Genomic DNA, 16145 nt, shown 5'->3' on the forward strand with positions numbered 1-16145 from the left:
GAGAAAGTATTCATGCCAAAGTTCCAACCCCAGAGATTCTGATTTAGTTGGTCCAGGACACTGGGATTTCTTTAAAGCTCCTTAGGTGATTATAATGTAGAGCCAGGATTAACAACTATTGCTTGAGAAGGATTCCTTATTCAATTGCTTTGCATGTCTGAGATTCCATATTAATTTGTTTGGCATATGCCTTAAATGTTTACTCAACTAAAATAACAAGTAAATGAATAAAACATATATATTTTAATTTTAATTTATTTATTGAAAGAGTATGCACACACTTGCAAGCAAGGGAGGGGCAGAAGGAGAGGGAGAGAATCTTAAGCAGGGTCTATGCCCAGTGCAGAGCTTGACGCAGATCATGACCCGAGTCAAAACGAAGAGTGAGTCACCCCAGCTCCCCAAATAAAACATATTTTTGAAAATCATAGAATACATATAGTAATGGTATGGTTTGTAAAAACAAAAAAGATGATGTGGCACTCTGTTCAGCAAATTTAACTCTACTTCAAACAACTGGCATATGAATATTCAGACAGTCCTTTCTTTTCATAGTATTATAAGTCTATAAAACTAATTGTGCCAGCCAAAATCTATGGAAAGTAGTTTTAATAATCAGTAGAGAAAATTACCATTGTTCTGTGATATTTAAAATTTCTTTGTCAAACAATAAACTTTGTTATGACTGTCAGTCATAAATATACAAGAAATGAAAAAATAGTAAAGCTAATATTAGTACACTGTAATGTAAGACATTTGAAACAATGAGAACTACAGTTACATCTTTGTTTAAATAAAACCCAACTGAAATCACTGGTCTTCTCATTGTATAACTTCTAATGCAAACTGAGTATCTCTTCTATATCTTGGCTAATTATTATTCTTCTAAGTCCGAATCAGATTCCAACGTTTTGTCCTTTGCACTTCAGTGTTGTGAAATATCTTTGAGACTTTTTTAATGTGAAGTTTTTGCCAGTGTCATTTCCTCTCAGACATCTTCAGCCTTCTCATTACAACCACTTCTCCTCATGTATTTGGATAAGTTCACTCACCTGCATTGATTTCCTCAGTCTGTCTCTAGAGATTCTCAAATGGCCACAGTGTCAACATTTCCACAGTCAGCTATTTCTTCTATAACTCCATTTACATTCCATTTGAGTTTTATTTCCGGCATTATCGCTTAGCATATTTTTGGTGTACTTCCATTTTGTTGGTCAGTTCCCTCTTTTAATTATCAATTTTTCTAAAATTTCATATGGGTTTATCTCAGAAGCACAGAACTTTGCAGGCTCTGTGTAAACTGAATAACAAATGCACAGTAACCAGTCATTTACAGACTTTGAAAGAAGTCATGTAAATTGGTCACGAATTATGATGTGCATGTTATTTTTGTAGTGATTTGTGGACCAAAAAGCTAGTAGCCAACTTTGTGCTTTATGCTATTAGTCATAGTTAATATACCATGGTAACTGAATTTTGAACCATATTATTGGGGGATCTGGTATTTAACTAAATCATGATAACTTGCATTCTATGCTTAGTTTGCAAACTTCAAAGTGAGGACTGCTTATATATTTAAGTTAAAGTGTTTAAGGTAGTGTTTCTTTTTAAAGATTCCCCTCATTAAATGACGTCTTTGCTTAACTAAACAACTACACAGTCCTATTTTATTTAAAGATGTCTGCTCTAATTCGCCCCAGGTTCTTCCTTGTCAGTGATTAAGGGCAAAAGCATGAACACTGATATTGCAAAGTTTACAGTTCTTACCCCACTTTTTTTTTTTTTTACAACTTCCTTGAGGTGTAAGTGACATACAATAAACTGCACATTAAACAGTTGGATGGGTTTTGACATACATACATGCTTTTGAAACCATCACCATCAAAATAACAAATATCCATAAGCCAAAAATTTCATCCTAACTCTTTGTAATGCTTCTTTTCTTTCTTTCCCTGCATCATGCTGTTTTACTCCAGGAAACCATTCCTCTGTTTTCTGTCAGCATAGATTACTTGCATATTCCAGAACTTTATATAAATCATGCTTTGTCTGGCTCTTTTCATTCAGCATAATTATTTTGAAATTTCTCCTTTTGATTCTTTTTTACTGCTGAGGAATATTCTATTCTATGGATCTATCACAGTTTATCCATTCACTTGTTGATGGACATTTAAATGTTTCCAATTTTAGGCAATTACATATAAAGCTGCTGTGAATGTTCATGTGCGAGTTTTTGTGTGGATATATGCTTTTATTTCTCTTGGCTGAATGCCTAACAGTGTAATGACTAGAGCCTGTGTTTCACTTTTTAGAAACTTGTAGTTTTCTAGAAGCTTTAAATTCCCACCAATGGTGGATGAGAGTAGTTGCTCCACATTTTTGTTTCCCCTTTCCTGCTTTTTGGGGGATTATTTGAACATTATTTAATATTCCATTTTAATTTCTCTCTTGTGACATCTCGTTATGATTGTTTTTGGTGGTTGCTCTAGGAATTATAAAATACCCACTTAACTTTTCATTTTCTGGTTAGAAGCAATATTTTACTGTTTCATTTGGCATATAGAAACTTCATCACTCTTTATCCTCCAGCCATTTATGTTATCTCACGTATTACATTTACATACATTGTAAACCCCATCAGATAATGTTAATACATTTTGTTTTCATCTATCAAGCATACTTGAATTGTCAATTATATTTGCCTAGATATTTATCATTTCTTTGGCTCTGTCTTTAATCCTGATATCCCAAGTTTTCTTCTTAATCATTTCCCTTCCGTCTGAAGGACTTTATCTCTTTTAGAGCATGAACCAAAATTTCTCACATGCACATGCATGTACTTAACATGTACCAAAATTCCAGACTCCCAGAAGGAAAGCAGGTATTCATCACAAAGCATCTTCTTGGCTCCACACAGCCTAGGCACAGTGAACTGTTCTTATCCAGGAATGATGGGAACCCTCCTGAAATCACAGAAGCAGACAAAGGCCTATCTTGCAAGTAGGGCTTTCTAAGGATAGCAGTCTTTGGCCTGCTATGTTAACTCTTTTTTTGCACACCTTGCCTCCTTCCACACACACCCTGCCCTTGTTTACCTAGCATATTACCCTCTTACTTTCCTTCATTTAACCCCTCTACATTCCCTAAAAATTCAGTCCTAAAGTCTTTAGGTTGGATAGAGGTAGGCTTCCATATACAACCTGGGATTAGATTGACTTAGAGTGATATTGCAGACCCTGAGCAGGTTGAGGAGGTAGTCTAATTGTGGGGACTGACAAGCCCAGGTGATAGGGGTGTTAAGGGAGGCAGAAATCAAAGCCCAAGTCTGGTGAGCAATTTTCTTGTTGGGGATGGGGATGGTATTGGTGATGGGAGATTGGTTACATACAGTGGTATTGATCAGATAAGCATTAATGATAATGGGAGCTACATTTCTCACTGTTCAGAGAAAGGAACTCAAGAAGGGTTGATTATGTTTGTCCGTGTTTCTATGATTTTTTTACCGGTTATAAGCAGCACAGATTACTCTTATTATTTGAAAAATCATCAAATGGGGTGCCTGGGTGGCTCAGTCAGTCAAGCATCTGACTCTTGATTTTGGTTCAGGTCAGGATCTCGGGGTTGAGAGATCCAGCCCTGTGTTGAGGCTTAAGATTCTCTCTTTCTCCCTCTGCACACCCCCCCCCCCGCTCATGCATGCTCTCTCTCTGTCTCAAAAAAATGAAGTAAAATAAAATAAAAATTAAAAATAAAAAAATATTTTAAGAAATGGGAATTTCACTGGAAAATGTGAAAAATTATTTTCTGGTGAAATAGTGAAGCTCAGAGATGGCAGAACAGCATAATGGTCTGGAGAGAAAGTGTCAGAGTTCAGATCCAAGTTGAGCCAATTATTAGATGTATGACCTTGGGCAAATTACTTATGTCTTAGTTTTATAATCAGAAAGAGCAGTTACTAATATAACCTACCATCTAGGAAATCCATCACGTCAGATTACCACTTATTAAATTTATTATTACCACTAATCACAGTGTCAGCAAATGGTAGGCTCTTAATATTAGCTGTTACTGTTGTTGATCAAGGTCAGAAAAGCAGTAAGTATTAGACTGGAGTTTTGAATCTAAGGCTAAACTGTTCCAGAAGACAAAGGCCTATGTGTATCTTTAAATCAAACATTTGATACATTAAAATGATTACCAAAATGTTTATAATTGTTAATGCTGCTACTGTGAAGATATAAAAGTATCAGTTTGTATCTTTTCTAGCACTGTGCATTGTTATTTTTAAAAAATAAAACTGGCAAATAGGCTAAAAATTTTCATATAGATAGCATCATGTTGGTCAGTAATGAATTTAGAAATCATTCTAGTTAAATTAATATAAATGCTCTTTAACATCCAACAGACTAAGCAGATTCTAATAGTTAACATTCACTGGGCACTTACTGTCATTGTAATGAGCACTTTTCATGTATTAACTCATTTAATCTTAATATCCATTCCAGAATAATGATGGTTTACAGTTATGCAATGTCAGAAATTTCATTCATCTTAATTTGTAAGAGTACTTGTTAGTCATCTTTTTATAGATATTTAATTGGCTTTTCAAAAATGTGCTTAACTGTTGAATTGAACATACTCATTAATTTTCTACCTAAGGTGTAAGAACACTCCCGGAAATTTTTTTTAAAAATACTGTAATTTAAGCTTTCGTCCACTAGGTGTCCTCAGTTAAGTTTAAGATATCAGAATTTATGGGGCTTGGGTGGCGCAGTCGTTAAGCGTCGGCCTTTGGCTCAGGGCGTGATCCCAGCGTTGTGGGATCGATACCCACATCAGGCTTCTCTGCTAGGAGCCTGCTTTTTCCTCTCCCACTCCCCCTGCTTGTGTTCCCTCTCTAGCTGGCTGTCTCTGTCAAATAAATAAATAAAATCTTAAAAAAAAAAAAAAGATATCAGAATTTAACTTTTTGTTCATGAAAATTTATTTCAGTCTCTAAATATCTTAATAAAAACGTAATGAAGTTTAAGATAATGCTTCAGAGAAATTCTTTACATGTAATTGTTAGTACTGTTGGTATTTTTCAAATGTGTGGTAGATTTAAGCATTACTTGCAATTTTTGTTCTACCTGTAATTTTGGTGAAATAAGGATGTTTTTAATGCTTAAATTACTTTTTTTTTTTTGTTTTGTGTTTTTAAGATTTTATTTATTTATGTGACAGAGAGACAGCCAGCGAGAGAGGGAACATAGCAGGGGAGAGGGAGAGGAAGAAGCAGGCTCCCAGCCGAGGAGCCCGATGTGGGACTCGATCCGGGAACGCCGGGATCACGCCCTGAGCCGAAGGCAGACACTTAACGACTGCGCTACCCAGGCGCCCCTGTTTTTGTTAGGTTTATCTTACTTTTAACCCTTTTCCATTTTTAATTTTTTTCAAGGGTTTTGGGACTGGAGTTAAACAAAGACAGAGATGTTGAAAGGATCCATGGCAGCGGAGTTAACACCCTTGACATTGAACCTGTTGAAGCAAGATAGTAAGTTTATTACACTTAAGCAGTCTTTTTTTTTTTTTTCAGAATGAGATGCAGTAAAATCTTGCTTTCAAATTACTTATGTAAAGGTTCATAAAAAGTAGTAAAATTTCTAAATTGTAGCATTTTAAATCTGACATTACTAATTTAGATACATACAGAACATCACACCCTTACAATGTTGCCAGGTAAACATTTCCAAACTACTTTATATAAACATATTTATTGTAACAGACATTGAACTTCTTTGGATACAGAGGGCTTTTAAGTGCTGGGCTGTGTGCTTTAGGTCCTATTTTAAAACAGAGTTGCTACTCTGAAGAGTCTAATGGGAAAACAAATAGAATATAAAAAGTAGAAAGTATATGTTGGAGAATTAAGCTTGAAGAAATCCAACCTTTATTTGAACTCCTCCTGGGCTTTATCACGTAGCTGCTAAGTGACCTTGAGCAATTGACCTAACCTTTTTAATTCTCAGTTGCCTTAGCTATACAATGCTAACAATAACAGCTACCTAACAAGTTTGTTGTAATTTAATTGAGATTATATGTGTAACAGGATTAGCATAGGACCTGGCATATCATAGATCATTGCCCCCCACTCCTGTTAATCAAAAGCATTGTCATCTATACTTTCACTCCTTTCAGTCCATTCTCCATACAACAGCTGGAGTGTTTTGAAAAATGCAAATATGAACATGCCATCCATCCGCTTAAAACATATTGATCCCATATTACTCTTATAAGAAAGTTCAAAAAGCTTCATGTGGTCTGTAATTAGACCAAGTATAAGAGTAACTAAAGTTTGCTGTATCATGTTGTGTTTAGCATTGCCCCATAGTTTTTATATTACAATGAAGTGTTATGATTATTTACATTAAAATAAACCAGACAGGTTTGATGGAATTCTGTTTTTAATTTTCAGCCACTGTCATAGTTCCACCTAGTAGTCTATGGGAAACATGTACAGTGAACACATTCTAACTTAAGCACATGATTAAATCTAAAAGATGATCAGCGATAATTCTTTTCTTTGTTCTAAACTTTTCCAGATGCAACGTAGCACCTCCCATTCAAGTTCAGCTTTGGGCCATTTACTTTTAAAATAATGACATGAACAAAAAGGTATAGCTGATTTCTTTTGGTCATGGGTGCTGGTGGAAAAGATATTCAGTACTGCTTCTCCAGCCAGCCATTTGGAATAGAGATCGTTTGTCTAACCTGTGAAGTACATGAAGCCAGTAGGCTACCAGTTGTCAGAGTCAATGAGAAATATGAGAAATTACAGATTATATGTGCATAAAATATGTGTGAGAAATACAGGCTGAGGAGTCTTTTTGCAGAGCATATTGAGAAAAGTCAAGATTCTCACTACAGTGGTTTTCCCCTTTGCATGGTGAAATCTGTTAACTATTTCATTTGTTTGCCAAGACTTGTATTTTGCATTAAGTCCTTTGGGCAGCAAAGAGAGTAATAATAAACAAAATGTATATTTAATGGAAAATTTAAATATCGATGTTTTTCTTAAGAAAATTAGTGCACATATAATTTGCCAAAATACTTCTTAATATTTACCAACCACCATGAGAGTTGTAGTGGTATCACTGAAACCAGAACAGAAACCAGAATATACACATCTGGTAAAGAAGCATTTATTTCCAAAGTTAGGAGTTATTTTAAGAAGTCTCCCTGAAAATAATGTTTTAACAAGTGCAATTGCATAAAGTTCATTTGCATATCATTCTGTGAAGCTTGAATTTTTTTTGCTATCTTCTAAATTCTTCTAAGTTACTGTTCATCATTAATACCAGGTTTTCTTGTCCATATAAAACATGAAGCTATATCTCTTACTGTGATTACTCTATGAGTGGAATAATAACCTCACAGTTAAATAATATCATTGTCCACAGATCCTTCAAATACAGAATCATTTAATTCCAATAGTGGCTCAATTTTTTCAACCAATTAATAGAATCCAAGGAAAGCTTTTGGAAATCATTCTAGCAAAGATGAAACATTTGACATTTTTATAAATACAATTTAAATTGAGTTAAAATGGTCACCTTTGAATACAATTTTTTGTTTTTGCATTGAGAATACATGTAGTGCCATGGTAAAATAAATAAATAAATAAAATATTTCACAAAATTCAAATAGGAAGCAAAAATATTTTCAGAACTGGCTTTGGTATACATGTAACTCATAGTTGTGTCCAAACAAGCTGCAAAATTCTGTCAGTGGATATAAAAATTGTAGTTGTTAAAATTTATAAATATTTTCCTATATAAACACTTAGTTAACTACAAAAGTTTTGTGCTAAGCACTTTAGCATGGCATTACTTGCTGTCTTTTTTTACTAGCCATCATCAGTCAGATTTTTAGAACTGTTTCAGCAAAGAACTTTGAAGATCTACTTTTAAATAAAACTTATTATTCTACAAATTGGTATTGAATTTTTCTTAGAACAAGTCTATAAATGAGTGCTTTTATGACATGCTGTCTGTTCATGAACTCTTTGTAACTGGTTAACAACAAGATAAGGAGCTTGTACCAGAATGTAAGTTTAGTACATCACTAAGCACCCAAGTTATTTTTCATACTTTTCTCAGTGAAGAAAGAATTGTGTTCATGTGTGACACAAGCTCATTATCTTGCACTTTAAATAACAAAGAAACTAAAGAGGGCAATATAAAAAAATAAATGTATAATACTTAGAACAAGTATGAGTGATCAAATATCCCCACAAACCACAAAATGTGGATGAGTGGGAACAAATCACTGACAATTAAAAGATCTGTGTAGTATCAGCATCTGTATCAGAAGAGACATTGAAAACCAGTGGAGCATCTAGTAGACCTGATAACTCCAAAATAAACAATGTTACTTGAAAGTTCAGCAAGCTAATTTGACTATAGTGGATGACACTGGGAGAGGATGACATACTCCCAATTATTAAGGGGTTCACAGTAAGACTGGAAGGGGCTGGAGCAGTCTGGGCCCTATGATCTCTCCAGCTAATCAACTTAAGATCTCCTAAAGGGCAAAACCCTAGAATGAAGAGAAACTGCTTGAATAGAATCCAAATTGAGCAGTATAGAGACAACTGAAACAAAGGGAAAAGATGGCCCAGATAAAAATTGAGGAGGTAAACAGAACCAAGAAATCTCTGAAAGTGAGGTGCTATGTACTGAATATCTTATTAAAAAAAAAAAAGAAAAGGAAGATATTCTAGAGATACAAAATTTAAATATTATTCTAAACCAAGACTCCTGGGCGCCTGGGTAGCGCAGTCGTTAAAGCGTCTGCCTTCGGCTCAGGGCGTGATCCCGGTGTTCCAGGATCGAGTCCCACATCGGGCTCCTCTGCTAGGAGCCTGCTTCTTCCTCTCCCACTCCCCCTGCTGTGTTCCCTCTCTCGCTGGCTGTCTCTCTGTCGAATAAATAAATAAAATCTTAAAAAAAAATAAAAATAAAATAAAAAAATAAACCAAGACTCCTTTCTAAAAGTTTGAGAAAAGTAATTTCATATAAATATGAGCAAAATAATAAGATTAAAATCAAAGTCCATTCAAAATTAATATAAAAAAGAGACTAAGTAATGACCCTTTAGACAATGTAGTATCAGAAAGATATGCCTATGAAATAGTTGAGAACTCTAACCTAATATTTTAAAACTAGTTAAAAGTCATTTTAAAAAGATACAAGTTCAGAAAAAAATAACATAAGTTAGAATTAAGAAAACTCAGAAATGAGATGAACAAACTCAAGAAAACATTAGAAATAAAAGGCAGGTGTTTCAGAAATGAAGACTAAAGCATAAGAAACACAAGCAAATGAATACAAGAGGTAATACCTTAGAAATAGAAGGTAGGAAAGGAGGATATTTTTAAAAATCAAGGAGAAATTGAGAAAGATAAAAAATTCAAGAGATGAGAACATATGTAGAAGATAGGCAAAGAAGATCCAGCATACATTTAATAGGACTTCCCAGAGAAGAAACCCAAAGGAGGAGAACAGAGTCAATATTAAAGGTATAATCCAAGAAAATTTTCCTAAAAAAAATAAGATCTAAAACTACATATAAGGGAAAGAAAATCCTGTTTTAACTAAACTGCTTTGGGGCTTTATTTCCAAAGAAATGAAGTTTCTTATCTCAGATATTCAGGGAAATAAAATGTGAGTCAAGGATTGTATATCCAGCCAGACTGATTTTCAAGTACAAAAGAACTGACAAATTGTCAGTAACATATAAGAATACAGGGACTGTTGCTCTCCTTAGCCCTTTCTTTGGAATTTACCAAAGAGTAAAATCAGAGAATCATAATGAGTAGAGAGACAGCAACATGAGGTTTGATTATGAGCAATAAGATTAACAAATAGCAATTCTTCATTTAGATATATAAATTCATAGATCTGTCTGTCTTTCTTGATAGATTGTGGACTCTGGAAAGACAGAAACTATGCCTGTCTTGTTCACAGTTACATTAGTAGAGTGCCTAACATATTTCAGGTGCCCAAAGTTGAATAAAGTGAGTAAATGTGTTTTTAATACTAAATCTAACATTTATTAATCCTTTCTTTTTTGTGAGGCAGTATAAAACTCACTTGCATATATAATTTTTATCTTTACATCATCTTTATGACTTAGATGAAAATGTACCCTTCTTCACAAATGTTTGAAGGCTTAGGTGAAGTAACTTGCCCAGAGTCAGATAGCTAGCATTAGTAACAGCTGGTCTGTCTGATTCCATTTTCATTTATCACAGTTTTAATTAGGACATTAAGAATGACTTCATAATATTTTACTTTCTAAATAAAGATAGATCTTTTGCCGTCTTGTTTCTACTGTCCTTTTTGGAATTACAAAGGTAAACTTTAAATGGTCACAGATTGAATCTTTCTATATTAATTCCACAAATATTAGATTGAGGAATTTTACTTTATTAAAAACCTATATTAATGAAGATTTACTCTGTATTTGTGGGCATAATACATTTGGGTGTTTGTGGATCAGTAAATTTTCAGAAATATATAATAAATAAATGAAGTACATAAAATGATAAATTAATGTGAACTTTTTTATTATTAGCATGTTATCAGGTGGTTCAGATGGTGTGATTGTACTTTATGATCTTGAGAACTCCAGCAGACAACCTTATTACACATGTAAAGCAGTGTGTTCCGTTGGCAGGTGTGTATTAAAAATGTAATTCATGAATTTAAACATTTTAGTACTTTTTGCATCAAATGGAAAACATAAAAATAGTAGTCATATGATCGTCTCAAGCTAATTGTTCAAATGTCACATTTCACATGGATATCCTTTGACGTTTTCTTGAAAATAAAAACCTTTGATTACGTCCTTTTTGTTGTGCATCTACCTAGCACACCGCGGTAACTAATCAAAGTTTTTAGTACCACTTAGCATAAGATTTATTTATTTATAAGTCTTTCAACTAATTCTAAACACAAATTATATTTTCCAACTGATATTAATAGAACAAAAAGATGAATGGCTAGAAGCAGTAAATATACGGGCAGTCCCTCACCAAACATACACACCTACACACAACTATCTTTTCTTTCTCCTTACTCAAAGCTGCCTAACTTAACATACCTCTCTTTGTCTTAAGTCTCCTGACTATTCTTTACTGGCTTTCCAGTCTCGTGAGAATTATTTTTAAGTGTCTAGAAATACGTTTTATGACTGTTGTAATTTGTTCATAATGGCTACTTAATTTTTCTTTGTCACCTGTATCTGATCCAATATTGAGCACAGCTTTGAGTTAACAGGGAGAAAGGGTGTTGGGAAAATGCTTTCAAGAGGAAAAACTTCATGAACATTAATGTCCACAATCATTCTGTATTAAAGCTGTTCCCAAAGCACTAGAATGGGTACATAATCCATGGAGTATTTGGGAGGAGATTTGCAGTTGTTTCTTGGCTCTGATGTTTCACTTTGGAAATAAAGATTTGGGACGCTGTTTCTCTGAATCTCAGATGATTTTGTTTTAGAGATAATTATACCTGTCCTGTCATTCTTGTAAGGTTTCTGTGAGTCTTAGATGAAATATTGTCTTTTAAAAAGCATGTTAAAAACTTAAGCTACTCTGTAAAGCAATTTAATTATAAGGACACTTGGTACAAAACAAGATAACACCTCTAATAGTCTGAAACTTGGTTTCTAAGAGGCTTACACCATTTTATACTCTCACTCCACTTGTACCAACAAAAACCCTAAATGCTAAAATGTAAGATAGTCATATTAATTCATTTAATTCATTTTCTCTTCTTTTATCTTAGCTAACATTTTAACATTGTTTAATTTGTTACATAACAAAATAGTATTTTCATATATACCACATGCTATCTAATGTTATTCCCGAGGAACTGTGATCTACTTTTCTGGTAGTTAAAGTCAAGTAAATGCTTAGTGTGTCAGTCTTTTATTTTACCATAACATTCTTCTTGGATTCACTCTTTGTCTTTAAAAGCATAACTCTGAATGTAATTGGGTGTACAGTGAGCATGTTTGCAAAATGAGTTAAAGTAGCATTTTTTATGTCGGAAGACTTTATAATCTAACTTTACAAAATAATTTCACTAAAAATTTTTATTAAGTTAATGTGGCTTAGAGTGTTTGCTAATATTTATTTTTACTTTACTTAATGCATATGTTCTCAAGCACCAAAAAGATTCCCTTTCTGTACCAAATTTCTCATTAAATATGAATGAGAATAACAGGTCATACCTGGTAAGACAATAATATAACATTTTGTTCTATTCTTAAATTTAAATTTAAAATATAAATGAGCTTTTCTTTTTAATCACTACATTAAAGATTTGTTTTACTGTAACTGGAAAATCTTGGTATCCATGAAGGTTCTTAGGAGCACATAGGAATCAGTTCTCCTTATTTTAAGCAGAAATTTATTGGTAAGATATTTAGTATCTCGTATAACTGTTGGGAAGGTAAGAGAATCAAATGTGGGAAATGAGCAGAAGGTGAGAGAAACTAAGGCAAAGACAACAGTTGGGGTTCATACCACAGGAACAATTTAGTTTGGGTTCTACTTGTCACCAGCACAGACTCTCAACTCCATGACTATGAATAATTGTTAAATATCCCTGAGTTTTGCATCACTAGCTGGAGTTTTAGAGTCCCAGACAGGTTTGGGGAAGCTTAGACCATACGTCCATGCCCTTACTGCCAAGGGAAAGGGAAAGAGAATGTCTGGAGTCCCTGGCTTTCTGTAACAAGAGGCAATAAAGGGAGATGTCCCCCAAATAGGAGGAGTTTGGATCCACTTAAAAAAAAATTCCAAGTATCCACTCCACAACCAAAAATCAAGTATCCACTACACAACCAAATTGTAATCATCCCTTTCCCAAGAGGTGATAGATCCTCAGTCTACTTAATTACCACATCCAGCTCCAGTTCAAGATAATGTCCATTTTCCACTAGTTTTACATGATCATTTATCAAATTATGCAACCTGTGGACTCAGTTTGTTGTTAATCTATATAAAATAATGGAGGCAAGAGAGAGGAAAGAATAGGGAAATCAGTATATATATATATATATATATAAATCATATATGACATAGAAAGGAATTATGGGTAGACACTATAGTCCTTTTCTGCAGCTCTCTCAATGCCAGAACTAACACTTTAAGGCTTTCCTTCATGTTCTCATTCATTCAGGTGCTTAAGGTCCTTCATCCTGTATTGATCTAAACCTTCACCTTAAGGAATCAGAATTCATGATGGTCCTGTCTGTGTAGGATTGCAGTAGTCTTCTGTTAACTTCTGGTTGTTTATTTTGTTATGGAAAATTTCCAGCATAATCAAGAGAGTATAGTGAACTATGTACTCATCATGCAGCTTCAGCAACCATCAATCATAACCAATCTTGTTTCATCTCTAACCCCACCCACAGAGGATTATTTTGAAGCAAATCCCAGAAGCATATTATTTCATTCATTATTGTTTATATCTCTAAAAATAGCGATTTTATTATCTCACACAGTAATTCCTGATATTAAATATCCACTTGGTGTTCAGATTTCCGTCATCTTCTCATAAGGGTTACTTAACAGCCAGTTTGTGTGAATTAAAATTTAGTAAAGTGACATATATACCATATGTATCACCAGTTCAGGGCATATACTGCTTCCTTTAGGACAGCGTATCACCCTCACAAGGTGGTGTATTATAGCTGATATCATTACTGAGTCTTCAACAGATCATGCTGCTGTAAGTGATGGGTTACATAAGAGTGGTGCCTTGGACATCTACTGATTAATTGCACTTTTTTGTCATTGAGTAAGTTCCTTGATCAGAAGCAATATTGCGTGGGATACCATGGAACTATGTGAGGCATTCAACAATTCTAAGAATGATAATACTGATAAAATGGTATTTGGGAAAAGCATATCCAAAACCAGAATGGGTATCTTCCAGTATGGAAAAATCACTGCCCCTCTCCATGGAGAGGTTTAGTGTAGCTGTCTAATTGCTCCAAGCTCAAATACAGAAATAGGAAGTCTTCCATTTAATGAGCCTTAGTAGGAAGCATGCCTCCACATTACATTACAGAAGCCTGAAACTAGAGGTACCTGGAAATTCTCCTCTGGACAGGGGGGATGCAGGCCTGTGATCTAGGTTTGGCCGTTTATATTGTCCTACTTGAGACTGCTACGTGTTAATATAGTATCGGTTTTGAAACTCACATAAGCCAAGTATTTCTAAATTTTGAATGCTGTTTTGTAGAAACCATCCTGATGTTCACAAATACAGTGTGGAGACTGTACAGTGGTATCCTCATGACACTGGCATGTTCACATCAAGCTCATTTGATAAAACTCTGAAAGTGTGGGATACAAATACATTACAAGTAAGTATATTAAAACCTTTCCAGATAGCTCTAGAAGATGAAGGAGAATTGAACCCTAAACCATTTTAGTGTGATTATTTGCTAAGATGTTTTGTATGTGGTGGTTGAGGAGAGTTTGAGTCCCCGTTGCTGACTACCCTGTGACATTAGGCAAGTGTCTGCACCTCTGTGTGTTCCAGTTTCCTCACCTGTGAATGGGGGTAGTGACTGTATCTTATAGAATGGTTGTAAATATGTTGATATATGTAAAGTACCTAGAACAGTGGTTAGCGTATAGTGAATGCTCAAAAGACATTAGTTATTATCATCTTTATTATTTGAAAATTATTGTCTAGTGATCTAAGGAAGAAAATTGGATTTACCTTCTATTGACTTAAAACCTTAGAGGAAAAGAAAATTACTAATATTGCTTAGTAAAGGTAGACACTAAATAATAAAGGTAGATAATAAAAGTGGCACCAGGGTGGCTCAGTCAGTTAAGCAGCTACTTTTGGCTCAGGTCGTGATCCCGGGGTCCTGGGATCGAGCCCTACTTCAGGCTTCCTGCTCAGCAGGGAGCCTGCTTCTCCCTCTACCTCTGCCTGCTGCTCCACCTGCTTATGCTCTCTCTCTGTCAAATAAATAAATAAAATCTTTAGAAAACAGAAAATAAAAAATATTTTTTATGATATTTGGTTAAATTTATTCTAGTGCTAATCTTTTCCCTGAGCTCTAGTCGCATATGTCTCTACCTGTCTCCTGAACCTCTCTTACTTGAATATAGGGTAATCTCCTCATATATAACATGTTCCAAACTGAACATGATCACTTCTCACTTCCATTCTTTAAACTCTTCCATATTTTCTTTTCCTTCTCTCACCAACACTGTACATCTAGACTACTACTAAAAACTCGTGATATTCCTGCATTACTTTGCTTCCCATATTTTCCATGGTAAGTTCTACCCCAGATTAAACTTATTATAAAGTGGTTTCATTGTGTCTCTACCCAAAATCTGTACGGACTTCCATTCTCTAAATTCAGTCTGGTGTTCTAAATTCCCCCAACCTCAACCCCTATTCCCTCAACCTTAGCTTCTGCAACTCTTTTCCACCTAAATTATTTGCGGTCTCTAAATTGATCTCCTTTTGTCTTCTGATCACATCTTGATTGTATTATAGTCCCTTCTTCAAGTTCCTTTCCCTATGCAACTTTTTTCATCTCTTAATTGTCCAAATTTTGTACCTTTAACCAACTTCTCCATATTTTGTTTCCCCCTGCCCCCACCAGTCCCTCATAACCACCACTTTATTCTGTTTCTATGAGTTTGACTTTTGTAGATTTCACATATAAATGATATATAATAGTTATCATTCTCTGACTTATTTCACTTAGCATAAATGGCAAAATATCCTCCTTTCTTGTGGCTGCATAATAGTCCATTGTACAAAAATACCATATCTTCTTTGTCTCTGCATACACTCATGGACACTTAGGTTGTTTTCATGACTTGGTTATAATAAATATAAAATAAATAAATATAATAAATAATGGTGCAGTGAATATGGGGGTGAAGATATCTCTTCAAGATAGTGACTGCGTTTCCCTTGGATATATATTCAGAAGTGGAATTGCTGGATCATAAGATAGTTCTGTTTTTTATTTTTTGAGAAACCTCTGTACTAGTTTCCACAGTGGCTGTACCAATTCACATTCCCACCAACAGTGCACAAGGATTCTCT

At 34.4% G+C, this 16145-nt stretch overlaps 1 protein-coding gene across 5 annotated transcripts in view; it reads left to right on the forward strand.

Annotated features, from left to right (window-relative positions):
- ERCC8 (ERCC excision repair 8, CSA ubiquitin ligase complex subunit) overlaps positions 1-16145 on the forward strand; it is a 51091-nt gene that overhangs the window by 5682 nt on the left and 29264 nt on the right. For 3 of the 5 annotated variants that reach the window (XM_008691387.2, XM_008691388.2, XM_040622242.1), the window contains exons 2-4: positions 5438-5533; positions 10618-10719; positions 14301-14424. In XM_008691387.2, the coding sequence (XP_008689609.1) occupies positions 5438-5533; positions 10618-10719; positions 14301-14424 (322 nt within the window). The remainder of the gene's footprint in view (positions 1-5437; positions 5534-10617; positions 10720-14300; positions 14425-16145) is intronic. The other 2 variants (XM_040622243.1, XM_008691389.2) reach the window with 2 other exon arrangements.

This window comes from Ursus maritimus, unplaced genomic scaffold (genome assembly GCF_017311325.1).
Source record: "Ursus maritimus isolate PB19 unplaced genomic scaffold, ASM1731132v1 scaffold_5, whole genome shotgun sequence".
Lineage (NCBI taxonomy): Eukaryota > Metazoa > Chordata > Mammalia > Carnivora > Ursidae > Ursus > Ursus maritimus.